At 42.7% G+C, this 23,005-nt stretch overlaps 3 protein-coding genes across 4 annotated transcripts in view; all 3 read right to left on the bottom strand.

Annotated features, from left to right (window-relative positions):
• wu:fj29h11 (uncharacterized) overlaps positions 1-9,669 on the bottom strand; it is a 28,062-nt gene extending 18,393 nt beyond the window's left edge. The window contains exons 1-16 of one of the 2 annotated variants that reach the window (XM_026999653.3): positions 9,307-9,669; positions 8,429-8,869; positions 7,737-8,264; positions 7,038-7,471; positions 6,830-6,958; positions 6,343-6,540; positions 5,977-6,117; positions 4,956-5,216; positions 3,499-3,682; positions 3,116-3,282; positions 2,883-3,011; positions 2,479-2,654; positions 2,030-2,199; positions 1,575-1,799; positions 905-1,011; positions 175-387 (exon numbers count right to left, since the gene is read on the bottom strand). In XM_026999653.3, coding sequence (XP_026855454.2) covers positions 175-387; positions 905-1,011; positions 1,575-1,799; positions 2,030-2,199; positions 2,479-2,654; positions 2,883-3,011; positions 3,116-3,282; positions 3,499-3,682; positions 4,956-5,216; positions 5,977-6,117; positions 6,343-6,540; positions 6,830-6,958; positions 7,038-7,471; positions 7,737-8,264; positions 8,429-8,861 — 3,495 coding nt within the window. In that variant the 5' untranslated portion in view covers positions 8,862-8,869; positions 9,307-9,669. The remainder of the gene's footprint in view (positions 1-174; positions 388-904; positions 1,012-1,574; positions 1,800-2,029; positions 2,200-2,478; positions 2,655-2,882; positions 3,012-3,115; positions 3,283-3,498; positions 3,683-4,955; positions 5,217-5,976; positions 6,118-6,342; positions 6,541-6,829; positions 6,959-7,037; positions 7,472-7,736; positions 8,265-8,428; positions 8,870-9,306) is intronic. The other variant, XM_081697615.1, reaches the window with a different exon arrangement.
• Positions 9,670-11,143: 1,474 nt separating this feature from the next.
• Positions 11,144-16,156, bottom strand: LOC113570935 (sulfotransferase 2B1). Its single transcript, XM_081697991.1, is given in 7 exon segments — positions 11,144-13,383; positions 13,494-13,546; positions 13,548-13,672; positions 13,892-13,987; positions 14,162-14,303; positions 14,305-14,525; positions 15,920-16,156. Coding segments are annotated over 7 exon segments (894 nt in total). The 5' UTR covers positions 16,067-16,156; the 3' UTR covers positions 11,144-13,273.
• An 843-nt stretch (positions 16,157-16,999) lies between these two features.
• Positions 17,000-23,005, bottom strand: part of radil2b (Ras association and DIL domains 2b) — an 18,913-nt gene continuing 12,907 nt past the window's right edge. The window contains exons 9-14 of the mRNA XM_081697989.1: positions 20,370-20,589; positions 20,041-20,229; positions 19,784-19,836; positions 17,704-17,835; positions 17,180-17,319; positions 17,000-17,042 (exon numbers count right to left, since the gene is read on the bottom strand). Coding sequence (XP_081554115.1) covers positions 17,012-17,042; positions 17,180-17,319; positions 17,704-17,835; positions 19,784-19,836; positions 20,041-20,229; positions 20,370-20,589 — 765 coding nt within the window. The 3' untranslated portion in view covers positions 17,000-17,011. The remainder of the gene's footprint in view (positions 17,043-17,179; positions 17,320-17,703; positions 17,836-19,783; positions 19,837-20,040; positions 20,230-20,369; positions 20,590-23,005) is intronic.

Raw genomic sequence — 23,005 nt, 5'->3', positions numbered from 1 at the left:
GACAAATGGATTAGGATACTCGTGCACACACACACACACACACACACACACACACACACACACAGTGATCATTTGCATACTGCAGCCTCCAGCGCTACAAAAGCTGTAGAGGTCTCAGTATCTCAGTAACTACTCCTCATGCTTATCTAACCCAAGAGGAGCTGAAGTCCCCACCTTGGATGCGTGTGAGGAGAGCCCGGGTGGCAGCTGGGGTCGCAGCTGCGGGACGAGCTGGCCATGGAAGTCCCGCACCCACTCGGTGAGGCCCAGCAGAAGACCCATGCGATGGAGCTTGCTGAGGTAGCGGCTCTCAGCCCGGGCTGCCTCCAGCAGGACAGACTTGGACTTGGCGTGTCCGAGCACCTTGGACAGAGGCTCCAAAATCACCTGAACGATAACATTTCCGATGTAAGAGCCCGCACAGACGGAGCTTAACAGTCTATGGAGGACAACGCATATTAGTGAGTGATCAGAGGAGCGGCGTCACGGACTCGGAGGCGGCACTGGAGTTGTGTGATGATGAGACGCAACTCCGTGGGCAGGAGGCTAATGGCGTTTTGTGAGGATAACCTTCTGAGCCGCTGGAGAATGCGCCCAGGTAACGCCAACTGTTGTCATGATGAAAACCTGGTTACAACACGGTTGTTGTTTTTGTTGTTGTTGTTGTTTTCTTGATCTCCCCAAAAGACTCCACCACTCCCATTTGTGCGTGGTTCTCTCTTCTCTGCTGTATTATGACTATGTGTGCGTCACAAACCACATTCATTCTCAAGAGTGGCCACAAGTTTCCTCGAACGGGCAAAATGCCATCTCGTTAAATCTTAAAAAGTCACGGAGCAACGGTGACTGGGGAAAAGCTCTCTGTCCGCCTGAGTCACGGCTGGCCTCCAGACCATGGACCCACCTGCTGCAGGAGCTCTTTGCAAATCCGTGTAGGCATCCGCGTTATGCATTCGAGCAGGAACTTGGCCACAGTGCTGAAGGTACAGTCATCTTCACCAAGAGTTAAGTCTGAGGGAAAAAACACAACAGACTCAGATGAGGCACTAATTACCTATTAAGGTCTGGTTTTAACTCTACTGAGTAAACCAATGAGCAACCCAAGGGTGACAGTGGCAAGGTATAACTCTCTGAGATGAGACGAGAAACACATGAGCTAGGATCCAAACGGAAACACGTCATCCTATGGACAACACCGGATGCTTGATTTGATATTTTGCTCTTATAAATAACGAAAAATTGTACTTAGGCCATGGAAAACAATACTGACTGTCTTGAACTTATACAGGATGTTAAGTAAGCCACATTTCAAGAGAGGAAAAGGCCTATATGTAGAAAACATCGCATTTTATACACTGTTGTGTTTAAAAGCTGATCTATAATTTCTCTCTTTCCACATTCATTTCGGAACCTGGTCCCAATAAGCAAAATCAAACCAGTAGCAACCCTTGAGATACAGTGAACACACACCCAGTTAAGCAGCTAGTCGTGACGTGCGGGAGATGCTGATTAGCAGACACTCTTCTCAAGAGTGACTTACACATGTCCACATGTGCAGGGACATGGGTTCCTACCTTCTTGTGCGACCGCTGTGGCCAGCGCCCCTTCCATGTGATTGGCCAGCAGAGCTGTGGGCGTGTTGGCAATGCCATGTGCCACCACGATGGAGACCAGGTGGCCGGCCGTGCCCACTGGGTCCAGAGCCTGGGCTGCTCCAGAGAAGTGTTTGTCACTGGTGAGCGTAGTGATCCGCAACAGCACGCCGGGAGACACCTCCAAAGCCAGGAGGTCTGTGTTACCTGGTCCGGGCGCAGCAAAAGCAAAGATCGTTACTGAAGCTGCTGGCCAGAGGACATTAATGGCGTCTCGCGTCCGAATCAGAAGAAAGGCGCTCTGAACTTTCTGAGAAGGGTAAGGGCAGAGGGAGTCTTTGAGTCTTTGTGTTAAAGCCCCTATGATGAAGATGAAACACTAAGTATGACTCCCATGTCTCGGACGTTAGCAGAGTGGTGCCGCTGTGGTGACCTACCGCAGTACTTCTCGATGAAGTCTTTGAGGGGTCCGTGGCTGGGCTGAAAGACCAGAGCCCACTGGCTCCACTCGCTCAGGTCCTGGAGCAGGGGGGCAGACAGGAGGCTAGCCACCGCCTGATCACGGCTCAACTCGCCCAGCAAGCCCACTGTGTCGGGCAGTCCCTCCCTGAGAGCGCACACACACATATACACACACAAATCAGACACCTTGGCAAAGAACACTAAGTACTGAGATCTTTCACAACACCCCTGCTTTGTTGTGGTCTGAGCTCCGGCCCGAGCCAATGAGCAGAACTGGCAGTAGTTTCAGACAGGCTTTCCTGGAACATTTACCATCTCTTTCACACACGCACGCACACAGATCTGATTTTTTTGGTACCCTTGGGCCTGGTGCCCATGAGCCTCGGGGAAGAGACTGGCTTCTGTGAGGGGGTGTGAGTCTCACCCTGGGTTTTTGGGGAGCAGTGGGCACTCGTAGCGCACGCAGGCCGCCGTGCCCCCTCCGCACAGCTCTCGCTGGCGCCTGGCAAAGTCGGCCAGGGTGCGAAGGGGCCCGTAGCCCAGCTCGCGACAGTCCCGGAGCCCATACTGGCTCCTCAGGGCAGCCTCCACTAACGGCAACTGCACAGAAACAGCAACATGGGGGGCTCTCGCATGTCAAAACAAAGACACGGACCTGTTTTCCCTCTGCACGCGTGTCCGTGTGCTTCAGAATATGCATCAAACAGAAGTTTGTAAGTTTTCCATGAAGTCTGAACGATCATATTTATCTCCAGAGATATGACAGTGTGAACGTCTCGACAGATGTCAACAGCCTTCAGCCAGTGATCAGGACTCTCTAGGACCCACCTGGCTCGGATCACCCTCCCCGCACTGCTTAATGAACTCATACACGTCCTGCTGGCTCGGTCTGTAACCACACGCTCGGACATCCTGGCTGCCAATGGCCACACTGCCACCTACAGCCTCCTGAAGGAACTGCACAAACAGCACAGGAACCAAGCAAATCATTAAAAGCCGCAACAGGGCCTTGACAAAGATAAGCAACACCTCTCGGTCCTCCTGACCGAGACTCCACTTGCCTGCATGTCTTTGACCAGAAACTCGAGGAAGGAGCCCAGCTGCAGCTGGCGGAACTCCCTGAAGCAGAAGTGCTCAGTCACCTTCTTCTCTAGCCTGCAGAGGGAGGCCAGCGACACGGTGCCGATGATGGCGGACAGGCACTCTTGGAAGTACTGCCTCACCACGGCTGTGGCAAAAGACCCCCGGAACAAATCAAGAGTTCCACAATCCTCATGATTAATATAATTAGTATAAATAATTAGTATAATTAGTATAAGATTCATATAATTTAGTATAAATAGTATAAGTATAATATAATTAGTATAAACGTCTGTCAGGGCTATAAGGGAGCAAGTTATGAGTCTTCAGAGTAAGGTAACGGTGAAGAGTGAATGGTGAACACCTTCAGTGGGCGGAGCCTCGACGACTGCCTCCTCGGACGACTTCCTGTCCGCTGCTTGTTTTCGGCTTTTCTCCTTTGGTGCCAAGTCGTGCGGGATCACGAGAGAGCCACCACAGATTGCTAGCTGAAACAAGGTCCGTGCCAGTCTGTCCCCCGAGATGTGCATGAGGAAGTCCTGAACGCGCTGGAGACACACACACACACACACACACACTTGAGGTGCTATAGGAACCCACAGATTGACAGCTTTGCTTCTCTCCATCCCCACCCATCTACACACCAGACTGTCTGTCTGTTTTTCTGCTGCAGGATGCACACTACTTAAATGTCTGCTTATTTCGACAATATTTCACTGAGTATTTATAGTAAATTCTGTTTAATTATTAACTATATTAATTATACAGTTTTCAGTTGTTTTAATCTGCATTTAGCATTTTTAGAGTTGGATTTATTATATTTGTATATCTTATATATTTGATGGTGTTTATTTTTTCCTATAGCAGTGATGAGTGTGCAATTGTCCAATACCAGATTGTATAATAACAATAAACTGACCTTGGCCCTGATGACTTTTATAGGAACCAACTATAATGATGTCACAGGGATTGACGGACTCTATTTCCATTTCAAGACTAATACACAATATGATCTAAACCATTAATGACAGCACGTGTACAAACGTACACTTATAATACACGCACACACACACAATTACCCAGGTCTAATGAAACTTGCTGTTTACAAGAGAGTAGGCCTATAAAAACTAGGAATGACTTCATCCATTTAACATGCTTATTAGCAGTGCTCACTGACATACACCTAGAGATTACCCGCCCACTTGACAGGTCCCTACAGTGAAGTCAGAAAAAGAGTGCAGTGTAGGCCTTCAGTGTTCCGTGCTGTAAATGTCATGGCTAAATCACCTTTCCAGTTCTGGGCTGGATTAGCAGAATCAGAACTAACACCACTCAACATTAACGAGACAAGGATTTCCTGATGCCTGTCAGCCACCTGTCTGCCAGCCGCTTCAATTCTCACCAGGAGCTCAAAGGAAATGCCGGAAGGTAAACAGATGATGCACCCGAACAGTAGCCAAGCCATCACTCCTAGCAGTCCTTAAAAATCCATCAGGGGACAATTAAACATCACTCAGACTCTTTGGTGCTGGAGACAGAAATCTGAGCCTCTATCCTCTCATCCACCATGCTGACATCATGCTGCTGAGTGAAGCCATAGAGGAGAGGGGGCCATTAGTGTGAGCTGTTAGGCTACGTGGCTGGGTACTGAACATACCTGACCCTACGTGCTAGCCCCCTTCACTCACATGTAGCCTTGCCCTGTACTCTCCCCACTCAAAACAACCATCGAGGCCACGCCGAGGCTAACTACGGACCTGAGCGTAACACGGAATTACGGCCAGTTCTGCCCGATCCACAGCCAAAGCGTGAGCCGTTTACCTTGGTCATCCTCTCGCTGAAGACGCCCATGGAGTTGGTGAAGACCTCCATGACCGCCTCGGCAGCGGTCAGGCCGGCGTACTTTTTCCTGAGCTCCAGGCTGCCGGCGGAGGAGTAGAGGGGCAGTCCCTGAGCCGGCTCCAGAAGGCTCTTCTTGATCTTCCACAGTTTGCTCTGAACCTCCTCCTCGATCTCCTTCTGAAGGGCGTCTCTGGCTTTGTCCATGCAGGCTTTCTCTGAGCTGTATGCTTTGGTCAGTGTCTGACAGCAAAACAACAGGAGACAACATATCAATGGCATTGTTCAATGCACAGAGAATGTCCCAGGGGGCCTCAAAAACTCCCGCCTTATTTAGTTATGACACTTAAGGCATATTATTTAATTATTAGTCAATTATCAGTAACTACATTGAAATTAATAATAAATGTATGTACTTCATAGGCATAGGATGACGGGGGGGGTTTGGTCATGTCTCCTCTTAAAAAAAATCCTCCCAGCCAATAATTCGTGCTCACAGCATCCCTGTGATTCAGATTTTTAACAGGGCGATGTATTTTCTCCTAGCTTTTAGATTTGGCCATAATTATTATAACTATCTTTAAATCATATTATTTTTAAATAATAATATTTGGGTACTGTGGCGAGAGGAAGGCAGAGCTGCTGTTACGCCCACCAGTTCGTACTGGGAGCGCCTCCCCTAATCACTGACACCCACAGCATAATCACTCAGCTCTCGTGGGCACAGGAGAGCGGACGCTGACCTCCCAGCCACGGAACAAGAGCCGTAAAAGAGACTGATCTTATGTTTGTTTAGCAGACTAGCTCCACTTTTCAAACAACTGAAAGCAAGGTAAACACAACCTGCTATGTGTCATAATGTCAGACATTGCTGGCATGTTAGCTAGCATAAGCCAAAGCCACCACCACCCCCACCCGAGCCTACGCCACTGATGTAGTTACAGCAATGAGGAACTACCATGAGTCGTGAAGGGTAGGCGGTTCATTTATTATAATGCCTTACAGATATGGGCAGCCCGACACTTTGAATCCTAATGCCAAGTTCATATGGAGATTCGCAGTTGTATTGGTCTGCCAGATACTTCATGAACTCAGCCAGGTCTACTTTAGGCTTGCTCTGCTTTCTCCTGAAGTTTCGAAGACTCTACAGGAACCAAAAAGAACAAGTAATTAGGCAAAATCTATCTAAAACATCTCACGCGCTCTTCGATTTGTTCGGTCATGAGAGGCTTCATGGATACAGCCCTGAAAACCTGGGATATACACCCAGGAATCAAACCACAGTGGCACAGAAACTCAAAATGGGAAAGACCTGGGCAAACGTTCTGGTTTTCCCTCCAACTCTAAGCTCAGAACGCTTATGACTCACCCTGAGAATGTCCACAGTCTCAATCTGGTGTATGTCATCGTCTTTTGTGTTGCTGTCTATTTTAAAGAGTCGGTGAACAAGTGGGAACTTGCAGAGAGGGCCCAGGTGGAGCTCCTCAAAGCGCTTCTTGTTCTTGAGGCCAGCGATAGCCTGACCTAGCTCGTAGAGAGTGCACATGGAAGAGGCCATCTCTACAGACTGGGATCACACAGACAAAACACACGGATGAACGTTAACACGCACAGAGCCACATTTTGTGCATCAGCTATTATAAGACCTGGAAAAACGATTAGTCAATGATATCTTGTTGATGGAGCTACATTAATGCTGATCTCTTTGTTTTTACCATAACACAAAGCCTGTAAAACCGAGTAGCTTGAGGTTGCTTTCTGTTCTGAAGTATTAATTGACCGGGTTCTTGGAAATGAGTGGAATAAATGTGATATGGCAGAGGTCTGCAGTATGCAGACTACGTAAGGCTTCTCACATGAATAAACAGGTTGATCTCTTTAACGGTCCGCTGGAGTTCTTTCAAAGCAGGCAGCTGCCACCGAGGGTCGATCCTCACAGCGTACAAGGAAGACACTTGCATGAGTGTGCACATCTTGCTCACCACCTATTAAAAGGAAACCACTTCAGAGTCGCAGTCACAGATCGAAAAACACACTCGACTGCAAGCTCGCAGACACACGGACCTTCTCGTGAGTGACCAATTCCCCCTCTGCTGCGATGGATCGGATGGCGTCCTCAGCCAGGCTGTTCACGTCATCCGGGTTCACCACCTTCTTCTTGCGCCTCGGCACGCTCTCCTGGCCATCGTCAGCCTCCTCCTCCAAAGCCTCTCCTGCCCGAACGTCAGCCCTGTGCACCTCCCTTAACTGGGCATGGTAGGACTCACGGAACACCTGGGCACCCCCCTCCTGTGTCTCCCTTGAACTCTTGTCTGCTCTGGAAAGCCAGGTACCGAGGGGCGGGAAGTCCTCCAGCGACGCGACAGCGGGGAGCACAGAGGTGGCAGCGGGCTGGGGACACCTTGGAGGGGAGTCCATCTTAGATCCGTCTCCGTTAGCCAGCGAGGTGCTCTGTGGGCTCACAGAGGCGCTGGTTTCAATAGCCGCTGGCGTGGATGCTAGAACAAAACAAGCACAGGGCACTGGGTCAAACAATGCAAGCAGTATTAGCAGTAATAATGGTAGTATTGCCTCGATTAAGAGGTTAATAATTTAGTTATAAAGGCTTATTATTTGCTATTACTCTTAGGGAATATTATTCAGTAATTACTGTGTACTCTTTAGGAACTCCTCTGAAAGTTATATGACTACTATGAGTTAAAAGACTGAGAATTGACTGCCTGGACCAACTGTATCTGGCAGACATAAGCTGATGCAACATACCAACAGTGCTTTCCAGTTTCACATTAACTGGTGCTCGGCCAGAAGGAGCCTGCTGTTTGCTTGTTTGACTATCATAAAGCGACATATACAGCTTCAGTGGCAGAATCTTGCCAAAATGGAGGAAGTAACTATTTTGAAGCTGTGTAAGAGAGGTTCTAGCAGCTGGGTGGACGCTGATGACCTCCGTAACCTTCTCCAGCAGTTCCTCAAGGCTCATTTCGTCCTGAGTTGGCCCACCAAAGGAAATTCTAGGACCAGATAGCAGGGCAGGCTGGGTTTTGCTCAAGGAAGCTGAGGACCCTGGAGTTGCCCTGTGCACCTTGTGAAAGACACTTTCATTTTCCACCAGCAAATCCGCAGACAAAGAGCCGACGAAATCGGCAGTCGAGGAGAATCCTAGCTTGGACACGGCGAGATTCTGCTTGTACTCCTGACTGAAGAACATTGAGAGCTTCTTCAGGGGGATACCATTTGGGTGATTTTTAACCAAATTCACAACTTCCTGTACAATTCTGTCCTTATCTGCATCTGGAGAAATATAAAGCAACAGCGAGCACTGATAAAAAACAGCAGCAAAAAATATTTTTTAGGAAAATGCTTTAGCTATGTATGGAAGAAGAGCGAAGGCAAAGAGTGTCAGTAGCTGTTTGCCTGCCATTAAATTACTACATTTGCATAAAAGGTGTTTTTACCTTCGGCTGAGGCGTGACTCCTGTGGTACACGACATCTGCCTTCACCAGGAGCTTGTCATCTAGAGAGTCTATGAAAGCGGCCATTGTGGAGAAACCTAATTCTGACAGGGTGAGATTTCTTTTGTATCTCTGACTAAAGGACACTGCCAGCTTATTGAGAGGAACGCCTGCTGGAAAACTCTTAACTAGTTTCACCATTTTCGTAGCGACCTGACACAGGGAACTGGGCTTCCTGTGGAAGACAGTCCCATTGTGCACCACCAGGTCTTCTGTCAAAGAGGCGATGAATGCCGAAATGGAGGGGAATCCTAGCTCAGCGACTATCAGGTTGCGATGGTACCGCTGACTGTACAGCACGGCCAGGTCTGTGAGAGGAACACCTTCAGGGTGTTGTTTAACCAGACGTTTGACTTTCTTACAGGTTTTATCCATTTTCTGATCTGCAAAGGTTCAAGTCACAGAGCGTTAAAATGGGACCGATTACTCAAGCAAATAAAGCTCCCAAGAATCTTGAAGAGGATGCAGGAAGTTTCATTTATCTGATATTCTATAGAAGAAGTCACTGTTGCTATCAATTTATTTCCACCTTCTTTTTTTTGACCACATAGCAAAAAAGATTCCATAATGAATCTGTCTTCATAAACGTAAAACAGTTCACTAATTACTGCACAAAGTTTAAACAAATTATTGAGAACTCGAGTCCAGCAAATTAGTAAACAGTATGTAGCGTGTCATTATCAATATAAAATCACGAGGAGTGAAACTCAGCAATAATTCCACAGGGCAAATAAACCAGGAAAAAGCATTAACACAGTAAGGCCAACCCATCTAGCAGTGGCTGCATAAAAACAGATCAGATGTAAAACACGTCTCTTACCATAGATGGCCAGTTACTGCTGAAATCTGCCCAACGTCTAAGGACAGAGGAGCTTGTTGTGGACTTCTAGGACTTTCCCACCCGAGTAAACACCACGCACAGCCAATGACAGCTGGGCCCCGAATGACATGAAAGGAAACAGAAAGCAGCGCGGCAGCCTGCACTCACGCCGCTACTCTCAGTATCGGAAACGAAACGAGAAGCCAAGCGCCTGCCAATAACGACGGCGTAACGACGGCGTAACGACGGCGCATTGCACGCAGTCCGGCTCCGGAACTCAGCGCCCGAGTAAGGAGGACCCCATCGCTATGGCAACTGGACCGAGCACGGCTAAGTTTCGCTTTCCCGTGCTGCTGCCTGGGAAGTCACGTGAGCGAGCACGCGTTTCCCGAAACAGGATACTTAAGACGGTGTGGCGCGTGACGCAGCACGCCTGTGCGCCGTGTAATCTCGTGACAGTGGCAGTCTGAGTCCAGCAGAAGTGAGTGTGAAAGGCGCTCCTACGGGCCGGTTGCAAATCAATAGCAGAAGAAAGGTTGTACAAAATTCATTATATAGCAAACTTTTAGGACTCAACATTTTATAAAACTACAGACATGGCTGTTTTGATTGTACGGGTAGTTTTATGTATGACTGATATTACTGATATTATCCAGTGTTGTGTAAAGTGTTGTGTTTGGAGTCCTTGACACTGTGAACCTGGCTTCTGCAAAATCGCTTCGGGACAATATCTGTTGTTAAAAGAGCTCTCTCTCTCTCTCTCTCTCTCTCTCTCTCTCTCTCTCTCTCTCTCTCTCTCTCTCTCTCTCTCTCTCTCTCTCTCTCTCTCTCTATATATATATATATATATATATATACACACACACACACACACACACACATATATATATATACACACACACACACACACACACACACATATATATATATATATATATATATATATATATATATATATATATATATATATATATTTGTTTATTCTATATATATATATTTATTTGTTTTAAATAGGGTTTTTTCTCAATGGTCTAGGTGTCATATTGAGCAGGAAAAAATGCACCTCAAATACATAAACTAACTCTAAATGTAGTAGTTTAATATATAGTTCAGCTTAATCCTACATTTTACAGTGATAACGTTTCAAACATCTGAAACATCAAGTTTGCTAGAAAGAATTTCAAATGATGACAATTCACTCTGAATACCATGCCTCAGATTCTTTTTAAAACAATCAGGTACAGAGTGAAGCCAGAGCTCTTGTTTAAGCATTGGTTTTTGCAAATGGTTTTTGCAAACTAAGTAAATGAATATTTGAAAAGGTGAAGTTATGGCCTAGACTTGTCTCGTATCAAAAGGTTAAGCATATTTCTGCTTATGTTAAAAGGTCACAGGGGTGAATTATAAAGTTGAGAACATAGCATTTTCTCATATCATTTTGAACATAAAAAAAAAGTCGACTATATGCTTAAGTATGCTTGTCAGCTACATGCTTGTGAAGTAGATGATGGCTTGTTAACCCATGACTATCGCCACCTAATCTTAGACACATCCTGTAATAGACTTTAAAATCACCTGATCGAATTTAAAAGTACATGCTCCGTTTGAGCATTTGAATATAAATCTACACCCACGAACAACTGTAGGATTGTGCAGGGTCTGATTCAGGAACAGTACCGTATCTACGTGGAGGAGAGGTCACACGTCCCACGTGAATAACCAAACATCTATTTATAGACATTTCACGTGACCTGGGAAAAGCAGGTCCCTTGCCCAGGCCCCGTGATGGTCTCTTGTGTCACATCTGTTATTGCACAGCACTGACTGTGAACGCCTTACAACTCCACGTCTTACCTCCAGCTGGTGTTTGGTGTCTATGTGATGGCAGCTTTCCTTCTTCCAGTTACGTCTGTCTTGTAGCTACAGACTCGTCAGGGAACCATTTGTGCTAAGGGGCTTAACAGAATAACTACACTGAGCTGTCTGGTGTGGTGGGTTTTTTTCAGGGGAGTTAAACCAAAGATTATAAATAAGGTTTAGACAAGATAAAGTATGTTCAAACCGTGCTAGTACCTTTCTGCTGTGGAGGTTTGCCAACTCGCCACACCCATCATCCCTCCACCACCAGCTAGGTAACCTCCACCAACACGCTGAACAGACTTTAACAGAATTGTTTTTCTTAAGACCAGTTAATTAGAATATTCTATTCGGTAGTCCCGACAGCCTAGCTAACACAAATATAACACCACATCAAAGAACAAAGATGTGTTTGTTGACATGCCCAAGCTTTACACTGAGGTGAAGGAGACAGGCTTCCTCTTGTCTGCATAAAGAGGGAATGAGCCTGCCTCCACACCCCTCTCTCCACCTCTCCACCTCTCCACCCCTCTCTCCACCTCTCCACCCCTCTCTCCACCTCTCCCTCCACCTCTCCACCCCTCTCCACACCACTCGTTCCTGGAAGGTGGTCTGGTCTACCTTGTCCATTTATAGACTAGTGGCTAGTTCATTCGTTGCATATCAGTATTAACGCTTGGGACAAATTCACAAGCTACAGGTGTGAAAATATTATTTTTCTTTTGTGGTAATAGACTATTCAGGAGCAGTGTGAGTCGTAGTAAGTTAATATCACATTCAGCAATCCCTAGTTAATCGAAGGTCTTAATACTGTCGTATATTTTGCACATCTTTGTATTTATTCCGTAGGACTTTGCACACATCTCACGTTTAACGCGCACTGCTTCCCCCTAGTGTATCAGCGATGTTGCAGCTGGAGAAAGAGATCATCAAAACATCTGATCCGTTTTGGTTTTGAACGGTATGAAGTTTAATGTTTAGAGTATAAAGTTTACAGGTTAAACGGTGAACGGGTTAGAGTGGATCTGTCATGAAACTCAGTTTAACCAATAAATAATTATAAAATGTTTGCCTTAAAAAAAGTATGGGTAAAGCTTTGGCATAATGCTAGTTTTGAGACAAGCTACCTTAAATATTGTGGGATGCGTGATTTAATAACATGGGTAAAAAGTCTAAGTAACACCCTCTAAAAATAGCTGATTACTGATGAATTTTTAAATTAAATTAGTGAATATAATACAATTGAATGCATTCACCTTTCTTCAAAGATATATCAAAGGTATTTTAATTTAAAATTATTATTATTACATCAATTTATTTTTGAGTTGTTATTTTAATAGTGTCTTACTCCAAATTTTATATAGTTTTAATTCTATTAACTTATTTTATTAAGATGATAAGTTTTACATTGACTGTTGGATCGTTTAAGGCAAGTAGTTCACAATTCACAAGTGTGACTGTCCGTTCCATTCAAACAAGAGACAGGAATTTGGACTTGAACCTCATTTGATCCTCCTTTAAGTTTTTTATGTTCCAGAAAATGAAAACTTACAAATTTAGGCATTACTGCCAGCAAATCATTTCTGTTTCAGGCACACAATGTAAATTACTTGTTAATAATCATTTTTAGTACATTAAGGTGGTCTTATGTCATTTAACAGACTACTGATAATTAGTTTTTACTTCACAGAGTCAAAACAAACAAGCACTGGTATATTACTTTTCCACACTAACACCTCTCTGCACCACAATGCTTACATCAATTGGCAAAGTACTATGAATTACTATTCATATTTATTACTCATTTATTAGAAATATAACCTGCCACATTTCATGACCAGGCAAATTAGCTATTTGACCTTACATTTTAACTTTGGCATAGATTTGAGAGAATCTGTTAATTAATTTGTTCAGATCTTTTTATAGCAGAAGCACTCAAACCAAAGTCCTCAATTATTTCACTCTCTCCTTACCAAAAATGGGTTGGCCAACCAGTTAGAGCAACTATGTTCAATCATTACCAAATGCAGGGCTAGATTTGAAGTTGAGGGCTAACCCTCACCACAACCACACTTACATCAATTGGGCTTTATTTATATGGTGGGTTCACTTAATTCCATGCAAATTTGAACTTCACACCCTTCATTTGTTCTTGGTAAATGGCATCAAATCGCTCTGTTAGGGCTTCGGTAAAAAGATTCTTCCAGTCACCAGCAATTCCTGACAAACACAAAGTTGTCAGCAGGTTTGCCTCACTTTTGGGTCCCAGTACAATTGCTCCAGGAAGACTACCAAGACAGGAACTGGCTGTTCAGTATTTGTTGACTTACCTTTTCTGAGAAATTCAGACTTCTTCTGGTCCATGAACTCTTTTGAAACCAGAGTAGTTGGACTTCTTGTTCTGCTTCTTGTCCTTAAACACACTTCAGTCAGCTATTTTGTCAATCACTTCTGGACTCAGAGACTTTCCAAGGAACTCTGCAATTCTGGAGACAGATCCTTTCAAATTCTGCAGCACACAGATATAAGGCAATGTGAAACTCTCAATGAAGTCATTTCAAGATTTGGCATACTAATAATTGTACATGCATTGATTGTACATACATTGTACATCGTAGTAATAATTGTGCATACACTCTTATAAAGTAAAACAACTGATGTGTATAATAGCGTTAAGGCAACATAATATTCAGTAAACGATATACAAATACATACAGTATATACTTACTTGTATCATTTCCTCATAAGCTATGTAGAAAATATTATCTTGATATTTGGCATCCAGCCACCCATTTACATGGTCAAACCATGAGCCAAACATGAGCTACTGTGGAGGAAATAATAGAAAATAGAACAGAAATGTTAAAATATGCAAATCATGTTTTAAATGCAGTAAACAAATGTAAGAAGCACTCTGATGAAGTTACTTGATTTGATCTTGGTGTAAGCTTGATCTGACTCACGTCACTGCTAACAGTTTAAGATCTTACTTTCGAACATTATGTTGGTAAAACAACACTGTGGCAGTGAAGTGAAGGTACATAAGAGCTTTACTTCTGCCATTAAGAAACTTTTCCAATAATTCATCTGCAGTACCTGGCTTCACCAGAAAGGAAGCCGTTCCATAGTAGTGGAAGGAGAACCTTTGGTTTGACTTGGCAATATAACTCGCTCATCATTGCATGATGAAAGTGGGTTGTAAAGGTTCGAAGTGAGGGTCTTTGCCCCAGCCTGAGCACCGCTGCCCTATTTTCCCAGTTTGGTAAAGTTTTGACCGCATTGAGATCTCCTCCACTATGGACCAAAGGAATAATCTCCTGCATCCATATAGTGCCTATGCATTGTAGCCCAATAAAACAATGCTGAAGTTAGTTAGTTCAGATTAGTTTGATTACTTATTCACAGCTTCTTACTCGGTGACTGAGTTATTCTTAAAGGGAGTATTCACATCAGACATTTGCTGCACACCTTATGTTTTACAGACATAGATGAACTAAATGATGATGTGATCATAAATGTGTTAAGAATTGATTCTGTTGTTCGTCCTGCTGTGATCTTCTACAGGGAGGGGCCTGTCTTGTGTGACGGGTACCTCTGAAATGTCCCCTTTGCAGATTTACACATGTGCACTATTGCTCAATGTGCTGTGTTGCCAGTTGGATTTGAAGTATGACAAGCACTCTGGCCAGGCTGAAGTCAGGTTTTCTTACGTTGCATTAGGCCTCCATTACAGGGAATGAAGCTTTCAGCACACCTCTGAACTCTGTTCCTTTACCTGTGGGCACAGTATTCCATGGTGCCAATTGTGATGTTCGGTGTCATACTAAAATCAAATTCCCCACACACAAAGACACAAACGGTCTTGTTCTCTATTGAAAATATGTTATACTGGGCTTGTTGTTATTTAATCTCCCAAACCGGACCTGGTATTTTGTCTCCTGATCAAATTACATACCATCACCTGTGGCATAGGTTTCATTTCAACGTTGGGAGGACACCGCTCACACCACCCAACCTAACACACTATATGACGGAATGTTTCATGGCACGTACACCCCCAACATACACCTATGACTATCACGGAATGTTTCATGTTCTCAGTTAGTATTAATGTATAAAATCAAGAGACTAAAATAGTTTTTCTTACTTTAGAAATGCAGCGTAAACAATTTACAAATTGAAACGACATTATACACTTGGAATTGATATAATAAACAAAATGAATATACTAATTATATTTGAATCTCATTTTTACATTCACAAAATAAGGATGATAATAAATTCTTAACAGATTTATAATCACATTTTGACTTAGGTTATCTATGTCTGTAAAACAAAGTGCGCAGCAAAAATGCATCGTGAACACTCCATTTATTAATAGGGAAACAATGAATCACCAATAAACCAAACGAACTGAAACCTGCGAATAAGTAGCTAACTTCAGCGTCATAACTTTCTGTATATTACGTTTTGTCTAATTTTGCGAGGATCCCTCAGATGCACTGCATAGCGCTGTTCAGGAACAAACGTTATAATAAAGGTAACCATACCTATTAGACATTGATTAGTTACTTTTAGATTAGTTAGTTAGAGATTAGATTATTTTCAGATTGAACTGATAGCTATTATGACAGTGGCATTTATTTTAGTAACAGATATTTACCACACTCTATTTTACTATTTTCTTTAACAACATACATAAGTGTCAATTGGAATAAAATCATGAATCACACGATATTATATTTACAGGACAGACTGTTGACTTACAGATTGGATGGTCCACAATTGCTTTAATCGATGGCCGAAATGTAACATCTTCATCAAATTTTAAAATTTCGAGAGGGTGCAATACTTTTGGTAAATATATCCCTTTGTACGCGGAACAGAATTCTGCTTCCGACATTTTCAAAAGCGAAGAACCTTTATCTTAGGGGTTATATTCCTCTGCTTTTTAAAGTTCGAATTAATTTAGATACGTTCGTTTAAATTTCTTGCCTTTTATTTAAATTTTCTTCACTTGGGTATTATTACATGATGTTGTCTTAACAAACTCAAACGCTTATGGTTTATTTACACTTATCATTGTTTAAGAGACCTTATGTATTTATACTTCTAGGTATCAGCATTGGTCCTCATTTCTACGAATATTTCTAGTTCATTGATATATTATTGATTCAAACTTCTTTATATTTTACGTGGGGGTCCTAAATATACGAGGAAATAAACGCTTTATATGTGCTGAATATAGGCGTCTGCTAATGCCGTAATCATAAATGCTACTTGGGTGTCCTTCCTGTCCTTCTCTCTCATTCACCCGAGGTTTCAGTCTGATTTACTGAACCCAGGATCTATCAATAGTAAATATTTTAACCTTTAAGAATATTTGTCACGTATATTGTTATTCCAAGAGAGACAATAACGCCGCAAAAATCAGTCTCATTCCTCGAGGCTTTTACATACTACTATCATTATATATTCTTTTTCCACTGGTTTTAGATGCTCTCATGCTTTGGAGCTCACCGAAAGGCGTACGCATCATAGCTATCATCTGATACTGCGTCTTTTGGTATCATTATATGGATGGTCTCATGAAGCATCTCTGGCTGATGAATCATATTACAACAAAAAGATCGATGCCATTAAATAATACAATACAAATCAAATCAAATCAAATCAACACATTAAAAAAGCTAGTTCCTCATCGTGATTTAGACTGATATTCATAAATCTGTATGACTAACATTTTGTATTGCTATACTTTGAGACAAAAAGTACTTGTAGTGGAACTCAGTGTTTCGGCACCTAGCTTTGCTCGTAACTCTCTGCGATGGCAATCAGATGAAGGCTCTCACAGGAACCTCTGAAGGAGCTCTCTGCCCCTAGAAATAGAAGACATGAGCAAATGTGACCAATAGATTTCAGCAGAGTGTCATTTAGTAATTTTATATTAGGTTTATTAATTCTATTATACAAAAGACTGGTAATAAAGTAAGTTTCTTATTTCAAAGCAACTCACGTATGGTAGTCCACGTCTAAGAGTCCGAGGCCATTCACTGCTAGGATTCGATCTCCTGATCTCAGTTTCTGACTCAGAGCTGCTGGAGTCCCTGGGATCACAGACTTAATATAAATTCCACTCATTTTCAGTGGTGTTTCCTTTTAAAGGGACAAATGGAAAAATATTTCACAATGACAGATTTTGAGTCTTATAAAATATGAGGTCATGTAGTAAAAGCTATGGTTTTTCACTGTTGTACAACAATTCTCCAGTGAGAGCTAACAAGCAAAGCTGCAACACGCAATAATCTGTTTTAAAGAGTTGTTTTGATATTCAACCACGAGGGGGCGCTTGTTAACTAACAATAGTTAGTTATAGTTCTTGCAATAGTTCTAGGTTTTAGGCTTTTATTTATCTGGGATAAGAGTGGTGATGATATGTAAAGCTTAAATCTAACTTTCAGTGACAAATAGAATTCAAGCCAAGAAAATCCACAGAAAGGCCTAGATTTTCCTAATGGAAAAATCATTTCCAGTACTCACGAGTCCGTTCACCAGAGCCAGACCCAGTCCACTAGGTGCCCTCTGCAGCTCCACCACAAAAACCTCATCCTCTCCTATTTCATGCTTTTCACATCCACCTACAGATTCAAACACCCCACACCCAACGAAAGTCTAACCTCTGCTGTTTGTCTCTCAAATTGCAAAGTGCTGCAACATGCTAATGTCCTTTACAATATCATCTTTATTCACTCCCTGTCAAAGCTGTGTGACATGGTGAGTCTAAAGTCTTTCTCTGAATGGATCTTCTGCATTCCATCACCAGGTTGCCATTCAGATGTCATGAAATATCCTCTCACACCTTTGTGTGTGTTCAACAGAAGACTAAATGTTCCAAATCTTGGTGCCCAGAAAATGATTCATGGCGATGTTGTCTTCATCTGCAATCTAGTATTATTTCTCAGATTGGAGGTTCCTGATCTTCAGTATTGGGCCTGGGAGGTCCTGGACCATAGTGTCCTCTGACAGCCTCTTCATCCAACCTCTTTTGGTGCTTTATTTCTTTTGTAAGTTCTCTACATAAGGTATTCTGGCGCAGTGATTTATTATTCTGGAACTTCAGGTACGTTGACTTATAGCTAATGTTACCTAGGTAACCTGTGTTTTATTCATTTCTGACACTCAAGTAGGTGGAAGGTATCTCAACTAGTTCTTAGAGCTAAACTTTCTTTTCTTTTAGATCCTAACTATTTGTGAGGCAGGAAATCTCAGTGTTGTTGGACATTCCATATGTTTGTGGCACTCCATACCTTTGACTTCGTGACTTTCTCTCTACGACATTGTCGTTTTCTGAATGTGGATATAAAGCATTTGTCATCATGATTTATCAGTGATCGGATAAACTCTTATAGTACTCTGCTTCACGTTCCTTATGAATAAGCTCACACTAAGTTATTCTAACTCACTTATTCTTGTTTACAGATTAAACACTAACCTCAATATTTAATTAGTGTTTTAGCTATTCTTCTTATTCTATTCAAATATTCTTAGAATGAAACTGGCAAGTACTGTGGAAAGAGAAATAGGAATATACAAAGATCTAAGTGACCAAATTTTACTTAAAGCTTTTAGTAGATTCGAGTCTTCACTTGTTCATGCCACAGACATCAAGCTGACATGAGAGACTGATGCAGGAACCCAATAATATTCATTTTAATTCCATGAAAGAAAACTGGTGTATGCAGCACTGGAATTGGTAAAGGCTGATGGGTGATATTCTGACTGCTTACTGTGAGCTTCCTCTCCAGTGTTGTTTCAGGTAAACTAGAAGTCTGCTGGTGTTTTCTTGAATCACTGCTATTGCAAGACCAACAAATATGAACAATTTTGGCCAAAATAATGTGAGAACACCAAAATGCATCTGCATCACATGCTTCAGGGCATGTATGTGTACACGAAGCTGTGTTTGCAGAAGTGCCTGCTGAATTACACACAGGGTGCATGTTGCTGCTACTGAGCATGAGGCTATATGTGCATTTCACAAGGGATGCCAGGACTTGCAAATTTACAGTTTGTGGAATGTGCGGCTATGGAGTATGAATGGGTCACATTCACCAAGGAAGAATTCTATCGCACTACCAAATCTAAAACCCCTACTGTATACATGTACTCAAGACTTATCCTCTCAACATCTTTATCTGGCTGAATGAATAAGACTTTGTGTACATGATCCTTGTGTACATGATTAAAACCTACTGTTAATTAGTGCTGAAGACTACACTGTTCTCCTGAGGTCATTCTGAAAGAGGGTCAGTATAATTTTAAACACTTCAATATTCATCCTTATTTCATTGCATTTCAGATTTCCATTTTCATTTATTTTATATTTCCATTTCCATTTCTATGCCCTTGTCCAGAATGACTTATAAAAGTGCTTCATAGTCCCTATCAAATACATGTCTTTAGTAAGCATAACTAGGTCAGTGTTAAGAATGCCATCAGGCTAAAGTGGAAAGAAGCTAGTACAAGGGTTTTCTGAGTGCTTAGAGACTCAGTGAAGAGGTGAGTCCTCAGCCTTCGTTTGAAGACTTGTGTATAGACAGCCAGGGGACAGTCATTGTACCGCCTGGATGCCAGGACAGAGGAGAGTCTTCTGTTTCTCTTGAGGGATGGTGGCTGTCAAGTTGTACTAGAGAAGTACTCAAATACCTGTACTCAGCATGCATGGGAACTGCTTCAAGGCACCTAGAAGCTGGTATGTGTCACGTTTCTGTTTTGATGGTCAGTTCCTATGGTGTCAATTGTCAGTGTCTATAATGTCTTTCTTGTATAGTAAACTGCAGTAAGTATTTGCTTGTTGCCTATGTTCATATAATCAGCAGTAAGCATGTCTAACCTGTAGCAGATGTTCCCTGGGCATGGCCAGCAGGTTTACCGCTGAGGAGAGTTTGAGGAGGTAGTTCTGGGCCAGCTCACCCAGGCTAGCTGCATAAGCCCAGTCCATCAGCAGGTCCAGATTAGCCCGGATCTGAACCCCACAGGACCAGGTGTAAAAGCTCCCTTCTGACCCTTGACATGAACACAATGTCAGTTAGCTCACAGGAAGTGTTTAAAAATCTGATCTGGTCTGCATGCCTGAGAAAAGGAATCTAACAGAACAAAGATGGGAATGGTTGGTAATAACTCCAAAGAAGAGATGAATGTTTTACCTCTCTCCATAAGCAAGTTGAAGAGGAAGGTATTGCCAAAGAAGAAGAGGTAGGTAAAGAGTTGTAAAGTGATTTCTGGGTGCACATGGAAGTCTTTGACTAGATTCATTGTCTTCGTAAAGATGTCCAACACGCTACCAACATCCTCAGGGATTTGCATCTGCCCATTCTCTGAGAAAGGATTACTGTCCAACAGGCTCGGGAGACCCCTGTACAGGAGCTGGGAGGAAAAGCATGTGATTAACAGCACAAATTAAATGACTCAGATTACACTATAATGATTAATCAAGCAAAATAACACTAAAGTGAATTTCAACAGACCAGAAAGGGACTGTTTTACATTGTTTCAGGTGTCTTATGTAAGAGATTTTCAAGAACAATCCTCTCTGTTCATCCTTTGAAAGGAGGAAATAGTCACAGAATGCAAAGTGTACAATCTAACCCTTATCAATAAGTGGCAAGAGAGAGCTTGCATAACACAGTGAACTTCCTCTTGTATCAGAGAGGATACAGCTTCTGTGGTAAGCTCTGGAGATTCTCCCTCGGTTGGCTAAACCATTAAAGGCCTGGGCCTGTGATATGACTGTGCGGGCTAATGAGCCTCACGAAGAGGCCTGACCCATGACCAAACAATGCTCGTCCCTCTGTGTTGTTTGTCATTCTGCCTTCCCTCTGCCCTGCTCTTCCTATCCTCGTCCTGACACATGCCAAAGCAGAGGACGCCCACCAATCCTTCAAGTGTGTAGGAGAATACAGCCTATCTTTTCACCATTCATGGCCCCCCAACTCACACTCCAACGAATGATGCGCTTTGTAAAAATGAACAATACACGCCTGGACCAGGGTCGCACCACTCGGCATACCACAGGGAGAGACCCCGAAGAGGCACAGACGGACGGACGTTGGGCCTTCCAGCAGCGGGCGGGCAGGAGCGGGTCAGAGAGGAGCTCCTTGTGCGAGAGATGATCCCGGAGCATGCCCCTCCTTGCCTTCTGCTCCCGCTCTCTCCAGTTCAATGCTGCTTTTCTGCTCTACGCGCCGGCGCCCAACAACACGGCCTTTGTCCGGTCTGAGGACAGCTGCAGACGGCTGCCACAGGCCCAGGCCAATGGCATGTGGAGGACACGATCTCAAAAAACTAATTAGATCGACATATGGTCTTGTCACCAGCAACACACACAACTGCTGGCAACTAAGAGCACACTGCAAATCCAGACCAATTTGCTGAAGGTGCAAACTAGAGAGGAATTACAGTGAAGATAGAGCACTTTGCTTTTTTTCTCTGTGTATCTACACATTGTCTATTTACAGAAGCTTCTGTCTAGCACGTGTTCACCCCAGTAAAGAAAAACCCACAATGCAGCATTTTTTTTTTTCAGAGCATAGAGCAGCTGTTTCCTTTTCTGCTAGATAGAATGGCATACTAGCTAAAGCAGAAATTAACGGTGTGGTATTCTAGCTGCAAAACCCTAACAGACATGTTTGCATTTGCTTAAAGTTTCCTATTAAAAATATTGACCGAACCTAATGTAAGACTGGCACAGAATATGATTTGTGGTATTATTCTACATTATTGTGGAAATACAGAGTGTAATTGCAAGGGAAATCTGGTTCTTGCTGACACAAATCACACACAGTGTTAATTCAGTACTGACCGAACCAAGAGGCAATGTCTTACTTACTTACAATACTAACCCTAACCCTAACCCTAACCCTCTTTCTTCACTTGCTACAATACTAACCATACAACTCAATCTATTACAACCTGTCTTACTTTACTTACAATGCTAACCTTAACTTTTCATATCAAAGTATCCATAACCCTAACTCTAACTCTAACCCTAACACTAACCCTAACCCCTAATAAACTCTGTATTCAACTTTTTAACCTCTTGTATTGTATTGCTTTAATATTCAATAAACTTTATAAACATATTTGCGTATGACATAATCTAGCTCTATTCATCATTCTTTAGCTTCAACCACTAACTCTGCTCATTCTTTCTTCGCTCTAACTCATATTACATATTACTAATACCTAACACTAACTCGCCTAACTCTAACCTAACCTAATACTAACACTAGCACGATCAACTCAACACAACTCTAAACCTAACTTTCTTCAATACTATCTAACTCTAACCCTAACACTATTTAACTTTCTTCTAACTAACTCTAACCCTAACCTAACACTAACTAATATACTTTCTAACCTAACACTAACCCTAACCCTAATAAACATAACCTAACTCTACTTCCTTTAATGCTAACATAACCTAATCCAATAACCTAACTCTAACCTAACCTAATACTTAACACTAACCTAAATCCCAAACTTCACTTTATTTCTTCAAATATTTTCTTCTCTTTTGCTCTCAACCTCTTTAACTCCCAACACAACACAATATAACGCTAACCACTAATTACCAACTCCAACCTAAACTTCGCCCTAACACTAACCTAACCCTTGCATAGAATATTTAGCATTTTTATGACTTTTGTATTGTACAAATTCATGAAAGCTAAGATAAATTCACCCCTGGTTTGCAGTATAATTCCTATAATTAAAAATTGTAAATTATATATACATATAAGATGGCGCCGGTGAGGTCGGCTGCCGTCACGACTGCTCCGTC

Source organism: Electrophorus electricus, chromosome 15 (genome assembly GCF_041902795.1).
Source record: "Electrophorus electricus isolate QZ-2024a chromosome 15, ASM4190279v1, whole genome shotgun sequence".
Lineage (NCBI taxonomy): Eukaryota > Metazoa > Chordata > Actinopteri > Gymnotiformes > Gymnotidae > Electrophorus > Electrophorus electricus.
The sequence above is the reverse complement of the archived record's forward strand: the minus strand, read 5'-3'. Positions and strand labels throughout refer to the sequence as shown.